Source organism: Gymnoscopelus braueri (assembly GCF_963280865.1).
Source record: "Gymnoscopelus braueri genome assembly, chromosome: 9".
NCBI classification, from domain to species: Eukaryota; Metazoa; Chordata; class Actinopteri; order Myctophiformes; family Myctophidae; genus Gymnoscopelus; species Gymnoscopelus braueri.
The window spans coordinates 14,432,128-14,444,627 of record NC_137610.1 but is presented as its reverse complement, the minus strand read 5'-3'; the positions used below and the strand labels follow the sequence as shown (position 1 = coordinate 14,444,627).

The following is a 12,500-nucleotide window of genomic DNA, read 5'->3' as shown; positions in this document are numbered from 1 at the left end:
TCGGGGGGGATTGGCAGTATGTGTCGGTATCGGTATATACGGGCCTGCCCATTTATGGGCATATGGGGGATATGCCCATATATGGGCAGGCCCATATATGGGCCTGCCCATATATGGCCCATGTATGCCCTTATACTGATAACATCCGTCATCATGGGCGGCAGTGGCTCAGGGGTAGAGTGGCCGGGTAGAGTGAACTGGAAAACCGCAAGGTTCCCAGTTCAATCCCGGGCTGGGGCGCTCCCCTAAAGTGTCCTTGAGCAAGACGCTGAACCCCTAATTGCTCCCGATGAGTAGGTTGGTGCCTTGCATAGTTTCCTCCACCATTGGTGTATGAATGTGTGTGTGAGTGGCACAATCAATGTAAAGCGCTTTGGATAAAAGCGCTATATAAATGCACCATTTATCAGGGATAATAATAATAAAAATAATACATTTTATTTATAACCAGAGGGTCCCCAGCAAAATTAGTTATGTATCAAATATATATATATATATATATATATATCAAAATCTGTTTAACCCACTTTAACCCTACTAGACCTGTGCCTGTCGGGCACGGGCCTACATGGGAACCATATGGAAAGCATGCTCCACCCTATGCAATACCCTTTGGAGATCTCTGTATCTGCCTGTCCTTGTCCTTTTTCTTAGGTCTTTCAATTTGTTTTTAATCAACTCTTCTTGTTGCTGAATGCTTTTTCTGTTTGTTTTTGCCCTGCTTTTGTCGTTTCTGTGCCTCTTGTTTTTAAACTTTGTGATTTCCAAAACTTTAAAGTGCGTTATAAATAAAATTTATTATTATTATTATCCCTGATGTTATCAGTCGCATATCCCCCATATGCCCATATATGGGCAGGCCCGTATATAACCGACACATACTGCCAATCCCCCCCCGATCGGCAGTTGTGGAAAGTCCTTGTGCGGTGGTAAACGTCTATGGAGAGTGTGGAGAATGTTTGAAGAGTACTGTGAAAAATGGTCTGACTAACTAATCAAATGGCAGGTGTGGGGAATTTGCCAAATCAAGCTAAGACTGGGGTTGCCATGGCAATCAATTTGGGCTATTTGGGCCACGGTCAGAGCCTTTTCTGGTGGTTCTGGACAAGCGCCTATCCAACAGACTCCACGCCGGGCACTGCATTCCCTCGGGTCGTCTGAGACGTGTGTCGAATATGAAGTCGAACAGTCGAACGGTATTCGAGATGGTAACAGGACAGGTGAGCACCAAAACCATCTGGGCCCCTAGAGACAACTGGGCGACAAAACCATCTGGGCACTAGGGACAACTGGGCGACAAAACCATCTGGGCACCAAGGACATGTGGGCACCTGGACGAGTGGGCACTTAGGGGTGGAGATAACTGGGCACCTGGACGAGTGGGCACTTGAAATAGGATTTGTGTGACCATTTTTTGGTATCCTTATTTTTTTTGGGTGTTTTACCATTTTCCCAATTTGTTCTATTTTTTAACAGTACTTCTATTTTGGCAAATTACACTCTTATATTGTACTTTGAAACTTAGCCCTGAAACATGACTGTCATACCATGACAGTCATGGTGCCGAGTCCCCCTGGTCTAAAGTTGTGTTCGATTTTTTCACATTGCCATCTCTCACATAAACATAAACGTTCAGATTTCAAATATAAAGTGCTTACCACTGAGCCACGGATGTTACAAGGCGATGCGGACCGCGATAAGTACCCGTATCTCCCGTATTGTTCAATAAAAAGCATTTTAATCCCATCGCCGGCCATTTTCTCCAAATTGTCTCATACTTTCAACCATGCGACACTAATGGTTGGGAGGTGTATTGCACTCTGATACATTACAAAACAAAAAAATAACAAAAAAGAAAATGGCCGGCGATGGGATTAAAATGCTTTTTATTGAACAATACGGGAGATACGGGTACTCATCGTGGTCCGCATCGCCTTGTAACATCTGTGGCTCGGTGGTAAGCACTTTATATTTGAAATCTGAACGTTTATGTTTATGTGAGAGATGGCAATGTGAAAAAATCGAACACAACTATAGACCAGGGGGACTCGGCACCATGACGCTTGTATACAAGCGTCATGTGAACCATGGCTATTTGAAACTATACTTTTCACATCAGTACTATTTTGGCAAATAAACTCTTATATTATACTTTTGACCTCGTTGCTGTGTTGTGTTTGTTGGTTTAAAGAACAGTGAGTTAAATATCACTTATCAACAACAGCAGCATGCTATGTAAAGTTAAAAAACACTTGTGGACACGAATCCTAATTCAGGTGCCCACTCGTCCAGGTGCCCAGTTATCTCCACCCCTAAGTGCCCACTCGTCCAGGTGCCAACATGTCCCTAGTGCCCAGATGGTTTTGGTGCCCAGTTGTCCAGGTGCCCACCTCTTCAGGTGCCCACTCGTCCAGGTGCCCAGTCATCCACCTGTTTTGTATTTGCTTTTATCTATTTAAAAAAAAAATGGATAGCAGATCTACAAGCTCACTCACAACACATCACATGGATGCGCTGTGATATAGCCAGTGTAGATCTACTATTTACTAGATCTACACGTCTACAATTTTCCAATAGCCAATCTTACAATAAATTCACTGAATCTCTGTCTGTAATCCACGTATCTCGTCTCACCACACGTTTTCTCTCTCTCTCTTGCTCTCTAAACCGTATGGGGTCCCTCGGTCCCTGGCACAAGCTATTTTCAGATGGGGGTCTGCGACCTTCCTTGACATGAGAAGGTTTGAGAACCACTCAACTATAATAGCCTACACCTGACCCAATTAATTGATTCGGCTATATTTTAAATAGGCTAGTTAATCTGCAAAGTCATCAAATAAATGTAGTGGAGTGAAACAAACTAAAAAATACATGATTTTTCCCAAATGTTTTAGTAAAAGCAGAAAATATAAATACTTAAATAAAGTATACAAGTAGCCTATATCCCAAAATTGTAGCTACAGTCCTTCATTAGGCTAAATGTAATTTCCACCAGTGGCCCTGACGCATTCCTCTCAACCACAGTAGGCTACAGGCTACTCTCTCTCTAAGTCTTATTAGCTCATGCTGAGGCGCAACAGTTGTCTATCTGTCTGCACGCAATCAGATAGATGGTTGAAGAAACCAGTGGTGGAAAGTAACTAAGTACATTTACTCAAGTACTGTACTTAAGTACAATTTTGAGGTATTTTTACTTTACTGGAGTATTTCCAACATTCAGTACTTTGTCTTCTACTCCACTACATCTCAGAGGAAAATATTGTACCTTTTAGGCTACTTACACTATAATTATTTGAAAACTTTTGTTACTTTGTAGATTTAGATTATTATCACAAAACACACATTAACCACTTCAGCCCTATAGCCTATACATTTCGGCCATTTGAATCTACAAGCTAAACACGTGACATTCTGCATAATGCTCTCTACTTTTGGTACTTAAAGTATATTTTGATACCAATACTTTTGTACTCAAGTAATTTTTTAATTCCGGACTTTTAATTGTAACAGAGTATTTCTACATTGCACTATTGATACTTTTATTTAAGTAAAACATGAGAGTACTTTTTCCACCACTGCCTACAGCCTATAATTTGAATGCCACATTCTGAACGTAACAGAGAAGACATAACGTGACATTGGTGCGTCATGGCATTTATGGTCCTACCTGTCCTGGCGCAGATATACCCATGGAGCGGAAGACACCGCGGTCACCGAATGATTCAATTAAAACAAGTAGTATCAACAGGCCTGGATAATAAAGCACGCGCACATTACGTGTAGTTACTGGTATTATTCCATAATTAAGAGGAAAGTGATGAAAGACACGCACTTACCAGTGGTGCCCGTGGAGAACCTGTTCATTCTTTAGGCTATAGAGGTGACTAGAGATGCACTGAGATGGTGGACAATCCCCGCGCGCTCCCGTGTCCATGCAGGCTTAACGCAGGACGCGCGCATGGTGGCTAATTCCCTGGCTGCTCCATTCCAGAGAGAGGGAGCAGGGAGGGAACAAAGGTGTGTGTGATGATGAGAAGGTATTATTTTTATGTTGGAGTTCAAAACATTCTATGAATTGAATACACAGGACCCCCCAATGGAAACAACTAGCCATGGTGCTTTTTGGGGTTCAATCCTTTGAGCATTGTATTTGTAACTGTACTTTCTGATGTGCTTTTTATTTTGCAAGCAAACTTTTAAATGTAGGGTAAGTGATATTTTTGGGTATTTTAATTTTTTTTGTTAAAAAGGTTAAAGTACTATATTCTTATAGTAATCATTGCTACAGAGCGTTTGTTTGGTCACAGGGGTCTCTCCAGCTCTTTAGTAAACAGAATATATGTGCATTTTCAGGTAGGTGACAACATTTAAGCCAATCAGGAGAGAGCACTGAAAATGCATTTTCTGTTTAATAAAGAGCTGGAGAGACATGGGAGACTCCTTTTACTGAACAAACACTCTATAGCAATGAGTACTATCAGAATATAGAGCTATTTAACACTTATTTTAACCAAAGTAAATCACTTACCCTACCTTTAAGTATTCAATCAATCAATCAACAACTGAGCAGTGGTGGAAAAAGTACTCACATGTTTTACTTAAGTAAAAGTATCAATATCAAGTAGAAGTCCGGAATTCAATATTTGCTTGAGTAAAAGTACAAAAGTATTGGTATCAAAATTTACTTAAGTACCTAAAGTAGAAAGTACTCATTATGCAGAATGACCCATTTCACAAGTTTTCAAATGTATAAAATGTATAAAAAGCTTTGGAAAATAGCAGATCTACACGCTCACAATGCGGCTCACAATGCAACACGTTGTGAGCTTGTAGATCGGCTATTTTCAAATGGCCGAAATGTATATAGGGCTGAAGTGGTTAATGTATGTTTTGTAATAATAATCTAAATCTACAACGTTACTAACTAAAGTTTTCAAATAATTGTAGTGGAATAAAAGTAGTGGAGATGTAGTGGAGTAGAAATAAAAGTAGAGAAAATTGGAAATACTCCAGTAAAGTAACAATATCTCAAAATTGTACTTTAGTACAGTGCTTGAGTAAATCTGGAAGTTGTAGAAAATCAGTACATTTGAAATGTTATTTTTTTTCCAACAGACACAACAGTTACATCTTCCCAAATTCTTAATTGCAGGCACGCAAATCATATGCTACAAGTCACTAAATAAGAAACTCATACGCTCACATTTTTACTAGCAGTAGCCTAGATATTGCATATCTGCAAATCAGCATGTGAATTTATGCAATGAGAGTTGCACACCCGATGTTTTCATAAATAGCCCTTTTTCCCCTTCTTTTTAGCACAAACACAAGTAAATGAACTACAACTGCTTGAATCTGCTGCCCACGGGTCAGTCCTATGATCACTCAGCACTATCTTCCCTCAAGCCTAATCCATATGTTCCCCTCAGCTTAAGGTTGATGTTGGGTTTAGGTTTAGGGTTAGGGATGGGGTTGGGGTTATGGTAGAGGGAACATAGGGCTGAAGGGGCATAGGAACATAGACATGCTCCTCTGCCCACTACGAGTTCTGCACGCACTTAATTTGCACCTCATATCAGTGAAATGTGGAGCCAAAGTGATTTGTGCACCTGTAGACTCCAGTGTAGCTCAGGGAACCCCCTTATTTTTTTAAAGCTCTGCAAGGTCAAAGGCTGTTTGTATCCCTGTCTGTCTGTCTGTGTGCTTGTGCATGTGTGTTTGTTTGTGATTCTGTGGCTAATCTTGCAAACTGCTACACAGTGTCAAAATTAAATGTGCATGCTGCCAGTAGGCCAAGGAACTCATGTGGGATATACTACTTGCCAGAGAGAGCATGCATAATCAGACACCACTGTTTTATAGTGCAATTCACCAGAGAGAGAGACTGTGCATGCCACTTGTGAACCAGTCGTGGTCTTACTCGACCACAGGGTCTGCATTTCTCAATAGACGAGCATAGGTCAAAACTCAATCTCACCCCTGAGCAATCACGCAGGGCTCAGTGCTCGGGGGACCTGAAAGGTTACAGATTGCAGCTTTAACAGAGGAATGAGTTCATTATTGTTGGTGACTTGACCTGAACCAGCCCTGACCAGCCCTGACAATAAGAAAATAAAAAATCTGATGTGTCCCAATACATTGTTCTGGGGAGGGGAGATACTGTAATGCTTACACACTGGAAAAATCCACACAGACAAATAAGTAGGGTTTGTAGGTGTTTGTAATGTTTATTGTATATACTGTATGTAAATGTTTATATGGATACACACACACTGTACCATCTACACTCTCACATCTAAAACTCTCTCTCTCTCTCTCTCTCTCTCTCTCTCTCTCACATCTAAAACTCTCTCTCTCTCTCTCTCTCTCTCTCTCTCTCTCTCTCTCTCTCTCTCTCTCTCTCTCTAGGTGCAGTGTTTGGACAAACAGTCACACGAGGTGACAGACAGGACAGTGTGCTGGGTCACGGTGCCATTGGAACACAGCAGTGGCACAGAGAGAGACTCCGTGGCCACGGCTGCGCAGCACACGCACTCCTGCTCCACACCGGCCGTCTCCAGTGAATATATGGATTTGCTGCGACACTTCCCCTAGAAGAAACACGACAACACAGGATGAGACAGTAGTTATGATTCACTGAGTTATGTAGGCTAATCCACCGAGGCGGCACGCTTTGACCTTTATCCATTAACATTTGTGTGTGTGTGTGTGTGTGTGTGTGTGTGTGTGTGTGTGTGTGTGTGTGTGTGTGTGTGTGTGTGTGTGTGTGTGTGTGTGTGTGTGTGTGTGTGTGTGTGTGTGTGCGTGCGTGCGTGCGTGCGTGCGTGCGTGCGTGCGTGCGTGCGTGCGTGCGTGCGTGCGTGCGTGCGTGCGTGCGTGCGTGCGTGCGTGCGTGCGTGCGTGCGTGCGTGCGTGCGTGCGTGCGTGCGTGCGTGCGTGTGTGCGTGTGTGCGCCCTTGTCTCTCACCTCACAATAGTGCAATTCTATCTGGTGCTCTGACTGACAGTCACCCACTTTGACGTAGTTGAGTGTTCCCACCGTGTTCCTGCACTCGGGCTCCGTACCTGGACACACAGCAAGACAGTCATTGATTCACAAACTCTTATTAAGTTGCTTTAATCTGAAGTGGGAGCGCGTATTTTGAAAAGCGCACACCGAGTCTGCAGTACTTACATATCTCACAGCAGCTGGTTCCTAATTGGCTAACTTTCCCCTGAAAGCAACAACAACAGAAAAGGTTAAGAGGTGGCGAGATTGGTTTGTGTGTTCGTTCTGTTTGTTTAGTGCGGATGATGACAGATCTGAGCAGGATGAAGGACAGGTCATGTCATACTGTACCCCGTGGTCCAGGCATGCCTGGCGGTCAAAGGGAGGGCAGTTGGTCACACTGGTCCGCAACTCCAGGTAGCCTTTATCGTTCACACTACAGGCGTACCGGTTACAGCCGTCCTGCTGAGTCGTGTTCACCTACGGAGAGATGTGCACGTCAGAGCCAGACAGATATATCGGCCATTATTTGACTCATTTTTTTCCTTGTACGGCATCTGTAATGGCAATATACATCCACATTTTTATTTTATTTTTTTTAATTAATTTTTTACCCCTTTTCTCCCCAATTTAGTCGTTATGCCAATAGATTCCTCCCCACACACATTTTCTGTGTATTGTCACTGCTGTTGTATCCTACTGACTCACCGGCCAGTGAGGAGCCACCACTGGGAGGACATAGAGCCTTCGTCCTACTCCTCCCGCCCAACACTCCCCACCGACAGGTGCCGCCGCCAGCCCGTAGGAGTATGTGCACAGGACAAATATCACCCTCCCTGTCTGGCTTCCCTCCGTTGAACACGGGCCAATTGTGCCCGTGTCCCAATTTCTAACCACTGCCAGGTTGAAAGTGGTTATAAATTGGGACACCAATTTCTAACCACTTTCAACCTGGCATCCCTCTTTTGGACATGCCATTATGGGCAAAATTCTTCATTTTTGTCATTATAGGCAACAGTTTTCAAACGTTTAAGAAAATAGCCAATTTACAAGCTCACAACATTGTATGGTTCTCAAATAGAACCTTTACTCAAACCTTTTCAAATTGAATAGAAAATGTTTATCTTTTTGACAAAATATCAGTCAAAACATCTGTAATTGGTGGTCTCTAGGACTCAAAATTGGGATCGGCATCGGACCCAAAAATATGCCATCGGTCAGGCTCTAGTGCATGTGCTGTACAAACTCTGATTGTTTCATGGTGTTTCAAAGCCGTTGTGGTGCCAAAGTTAAGTGAACAATCACTATGGGTTTTTACAGTCTGTTGCATTAACACTAAGGATTTAGCAGTGAAGTACGATAAGATCAGATCAGATACAATAAGATGAAACTTCGTTTTCACAAATACAATATTTGTCTTGCATCACATGCTCCAACAGTTATCAACATAAAAACATTGAAGGAAGTGAATGATAATGGGCAAAATACTATATGCCCATGACTGGGCACTTTAAGTCACATTTTCTGACAGGAGTTATGAAACCTTATTTATTTATACTTATGGCACGCGTCGTGTCGCATGCTGAAAATAGCCAATCTACAAGCTCACAACACATTGCCTGACACATTGTGAGCTTGTAGATCACGTTATTTTTCGGCTCATAACACTGGCACATACTTTAAGTATAAATCAAGCCTAACGATCAAACCTGCATGGTTCCTACCTGCACAGTGACGGTGGTTACATCCGGTTGTTCTAAGATGCAGGCCGCGGGGACACATTGGGCACAGCAGGTGTATGGCTCCTGCTTTGGAATGTAGCCCTGGAACACCATGCACAGGTCACAGTAAGTTCAGGCAGGAGGACACAAACTCATTATAGTCACATTTAATGCATGCAGTGAAGAATCCTCTAAATGAATACTCACTTTACAGGATGTTAGATGCTAGGTTTGATGCTTACCTGGTATCCTAGTTTTTCACCAGGTTGATAGTGGTTAAGCCTTCAATCATATAATCCTAAATCTCTTCCATGTTGGCACTAAATTGTTCTCTTACTTGTTTGACTATTTATCTCGTTGTTTGTTGACTGGGGTTCATGCTTACTCTGCCGACTGTGATCTTGCACTTGTAAGTCGCTCTGGACAAAAGCATCCGCTATTATTATTATTAAGCCTTCAGTCATATAATCCTAAATCTCTTCCATGTAGGCACTAAATTGTTCTCTTACTTGTTTGACTATTAATCTCATTGTTTGTTGGCTGGGGTTCATGCTTACTCTACTAAACTGTGATCTTGCACTTGTAATTTGCTCTGGACAAAAGCATCAGCTAAATGCCTACATTTTAATCAGTCTAGTGAGGAATCCACTTGCCATACTGGAGAGGCCTCCAGAGATTCATATTTTACGATGATGGCAGAGAACGTCATTCCAGGGTGAAAAAAGGCTTTGAAAAAATGACATCAGATGATGATGATGCAAGTGTCAGCATGGATGATGACAGCAATGATGATAGTGGTGATGATGATGATGATGATGATGATAATGATGGTGACAGTGGATCATTATAGCTGATGAAGGCTACCTTAGGGCAGGTGGCGCAGGTGGTCGTTTTGCAGGCCAGTTTGTATTTGGTCACGGCTCCTTCTTCCACCGAACACTCGCAACGTGTACACGTGTCTACCATCACCGTCGTCCCTGGCTAAACACACACGTACACGTTAATGCACACAAACAAATTGAGTGTGAATATTAAAAGAAATAGTCATCCAGAGATTCCACACACATAAACACATATCCAAAGAAGTACATATTGTATAACGTACCTTTATTATCATGGTTTGGTTAAAGACGCAGGCATTCACAGGCGCTGTAGAAAGAGCAGCACAAATAAAGCAATGATTCTATTACCCTGTATCATTATGGTATATTAATCACTTAAGCCTGATACTTCAGGAGGGGGTATTCGACATTTTTAAACATTTTTTAAACACTTTGTCTATAATGACATGCCCAAAATAGGGACACCAGGTTGATAGTGGTTAAGCCTTCAGTCATATAATCCTAAATCTCTTCCATGTTGGCAATGGAACACTAGACGTGGCTATCTCTGATACCAGAGAGCCCTCTGTTGGCTAGATACGGGAGGTACATGTAGTTAACCATGGTATGATATTACCTGCATTTATGTGTTCAGTGGTGTGAATGTATGTGAGTTAGTGTGCGTTTGTTTGGTGTGTGTGTGTGTGTGTGTGTGTGTGTGTGTGTGTGTGTGTGTGTGTGTGTGTGTGTGTGTGTGTGTGTGTGTGTGTGTGTGTGAGTGTGTGAGTGAGTGCGTGCGTGCGTGCGTGCGTGCGTGCGTGCGTGCGTGCGTGCGTGCGTGCGTGCGTGCGTGCGTGCGTGCGTGCGTGCGTGTGTGTGTGCATGCGTGTGTGCATGCTTGCATGCGTGTGTACTTGCCACATTGGCAGCGGGGACAGCATTCCTGGTGGTCACAGCGTAACTCCGTTCCTAACGGGCAGGTTGGAGTTTCAATCTGTGAGCAGCTGGCGTTGGACGAAGTGATGAACAGCTCTTCGTTGACCCTCACACACTCATGGAAGAGACACTTATCCTCTGGGGACTGCCACTTCTCACCCGCCTGAGCGCACACAGAGACGACGGCATGAGGTGAACAAAAAGACAAGTAGAAGAGATGCGTCAAGCATTTCTGTGCACATTTGTTTGCTGTGCCTGCGGGGGATACTTTTTATGGTCCCTGGGGAGGGGAAATTTATTTTACTGCTTCATTGCAGTAAAATGTGGGGTAAGCGTCTTGCTCAAGACACTTCGACACGTAGACTGTGTGAGCCGAGGGTTGAACCTGTGACCTTCCGATTCCCAGACAGCCCTACCCTCTACACACTACCCTCTGTACCCAGTCATTCTAACAAATAGCCAAATGACAAGAGCTATGTGCAACAGCAATAAGTCTTTCTTATATTTGACCACTGTGGAGTTACACAGTGTATTACTTACTACACACAGGACACTATAATGAATACCAGAACATATAGAGACAATCACTGTGGTAATAGAAGAAGAAAATAATTAAGTGCACGGTACAATCATCAGTTAGGGCCCTCTATCTGTACCTCAGAGTCTTATCCATAAATGGACCTGTAAAGATCCATCTGGTTACATTTGTACACTGTTAAGCCTGTATATAAAATTAAGAGTGAGTATTAATACATTACAGACATACTCGTCTAAGTTGTCGGCCTGTTAGTGTGTCTCCTCGCATCTCTCCCTCTGACTCCACACAGCTGTTTTTCCTGCATCTCCCACAGCACTCCCCCTCTGAACGGGTGTATGACAGGCCCTGCAATGTACAACAACATTCACATTAAATACCACCACAATGAGTGTGTTTTGCACTCTGTATACTGTATATGCATGTGTTTGTGTGTACTAACTGTTTGTATGTTTATTTGTGTGTGTGTGTGTGTGTGTGTGTGTGTGTGTGTGTGTGTGTGTGTGTGTGTGTGTGTGTGTGTGTGTGTGTGTGCGTGCGTGCGTGCGTGCGTGCGTGCGTGCGTGCGTGCGTGCGTGCGTGCGTGCGTGCGTGCGTGCGTGCGTGCGTGCGTGCGTGCGTGCGTGTCTCACAGTGGAGCAGGTCCGCTCACAGACAGGCGGGGTGCACTGAGCGATGTGCAGAGATGTGTGTTTGTCCTGCTGCTGAGTGCAGCTGCACTTCTCACATCCTTCGTCCCATTGGCTGCCCACCGGGTAGACCACGCCCCCTACCACACACACCTGCACAGACAAACAGTGCACGTTGTTAAAACGTGAATGGATAGTGTAAGAGACAGTCCAGGAACTTGACTTATAATGTAGCCTCGCAGACAGCGTGAAATATAAAATCATATTCTGTAAGTATTTGATTGATTTGCCATTTTTACCATGTTGTTTTTGTTGTTGTTCTTTTTGCCATTTTTACCCCAACCCTAAAGCCGTTATCGTGCAACTAAGTATAAATCAGGCATAACTCCATCCTCACCTCGAAATGTATAATCCTAACCCTAACCTGGATATTTTCCTAATTGCGAGTGCAACTTTTTTTAACCATAAAACAGCAATTTATATTGTGAGGACCATAAAATTGTCCTCACAAGTATAATAATACAAGTACACACACACACACACACACACACACACACACACACACACACACACACACACACACACACACACACACACACACACACACACACACGCACACACACACACCTTGTCTGGCAAGCAGTCGGTCTCTGTGCATCCACAGTCGTTGGTGGAGGAAGAAGTAGTGAAACCAGGTGGACAGGAGTGTGTGGAGTTCTGGCAGTCACACACACATTCATTCACATCACAGCACGTGGTCTTCTTGACTGACAGCCGGCGGTGGGCGGGACAAGTTGGTTGAGCTTGCTGAGCGCAGTCTTCCTTTTTACAGACTGAGAAAGCGAGAGAAAGGTTAACGGCGCAAGAGTG

General features: G+C 43.4%; 1 protein-coding gene across 1 annotated transcript in view; it reads right to left on the bottom strand.

Moving 5' to 3' along the window:
- Positions 1-5,097: 5,097 nt before the first annotated feature.
- Positions 5,098-12,500, bottom strand: part of vwf (von Willebrand factor) — a 39,252-nt gene continuing 31,849 nt past the window's right edge. Inside the window, exons 43-53 of the mRNA XM_080437890.1 lie at positions 12,258-12,463; positions 11,634-11,783; positions 11,233-11,349; positions 10,449-10,629; positions 9,815-9,858; positions 9,574-9,690; positions 8,713-8,811; positions 7,340-7,468; positions 7,175-7,214; positions 6,968-7,065; positions 5,098-6,590 (exon numbers count right to left, since the gene is read on the bottom strand). Of these exons, the coding sequence (XP_080294016.1) occupies positions 6,405-6,590; positions 6,968-7,065; positions 7,175-7,214; positions 7,340-7,468; positions 8,713-8,811; positions 9,574-9,690; positions 9,815-9,858; positions 10,449-10,629; positions 11,233-11,349; positions 11,634-11,783; positions 12,258-12,463 (1,367 nt within the window). The 3' untranslated portion in view covers positions 5,098-6,404. The remainder of the gene's footprint in view (positions 6,591-6,967; positions 7,066-7,174; positions 7,215-7,339; positions 7,469-8,712; positions 8,812-9,573; positions 9,691-9,814; positions 9,859-10,448; positions 10,630-11,232; positions 11,350-11,633; positions 11,784-12,257; positions 12,464-12,500) is intronic.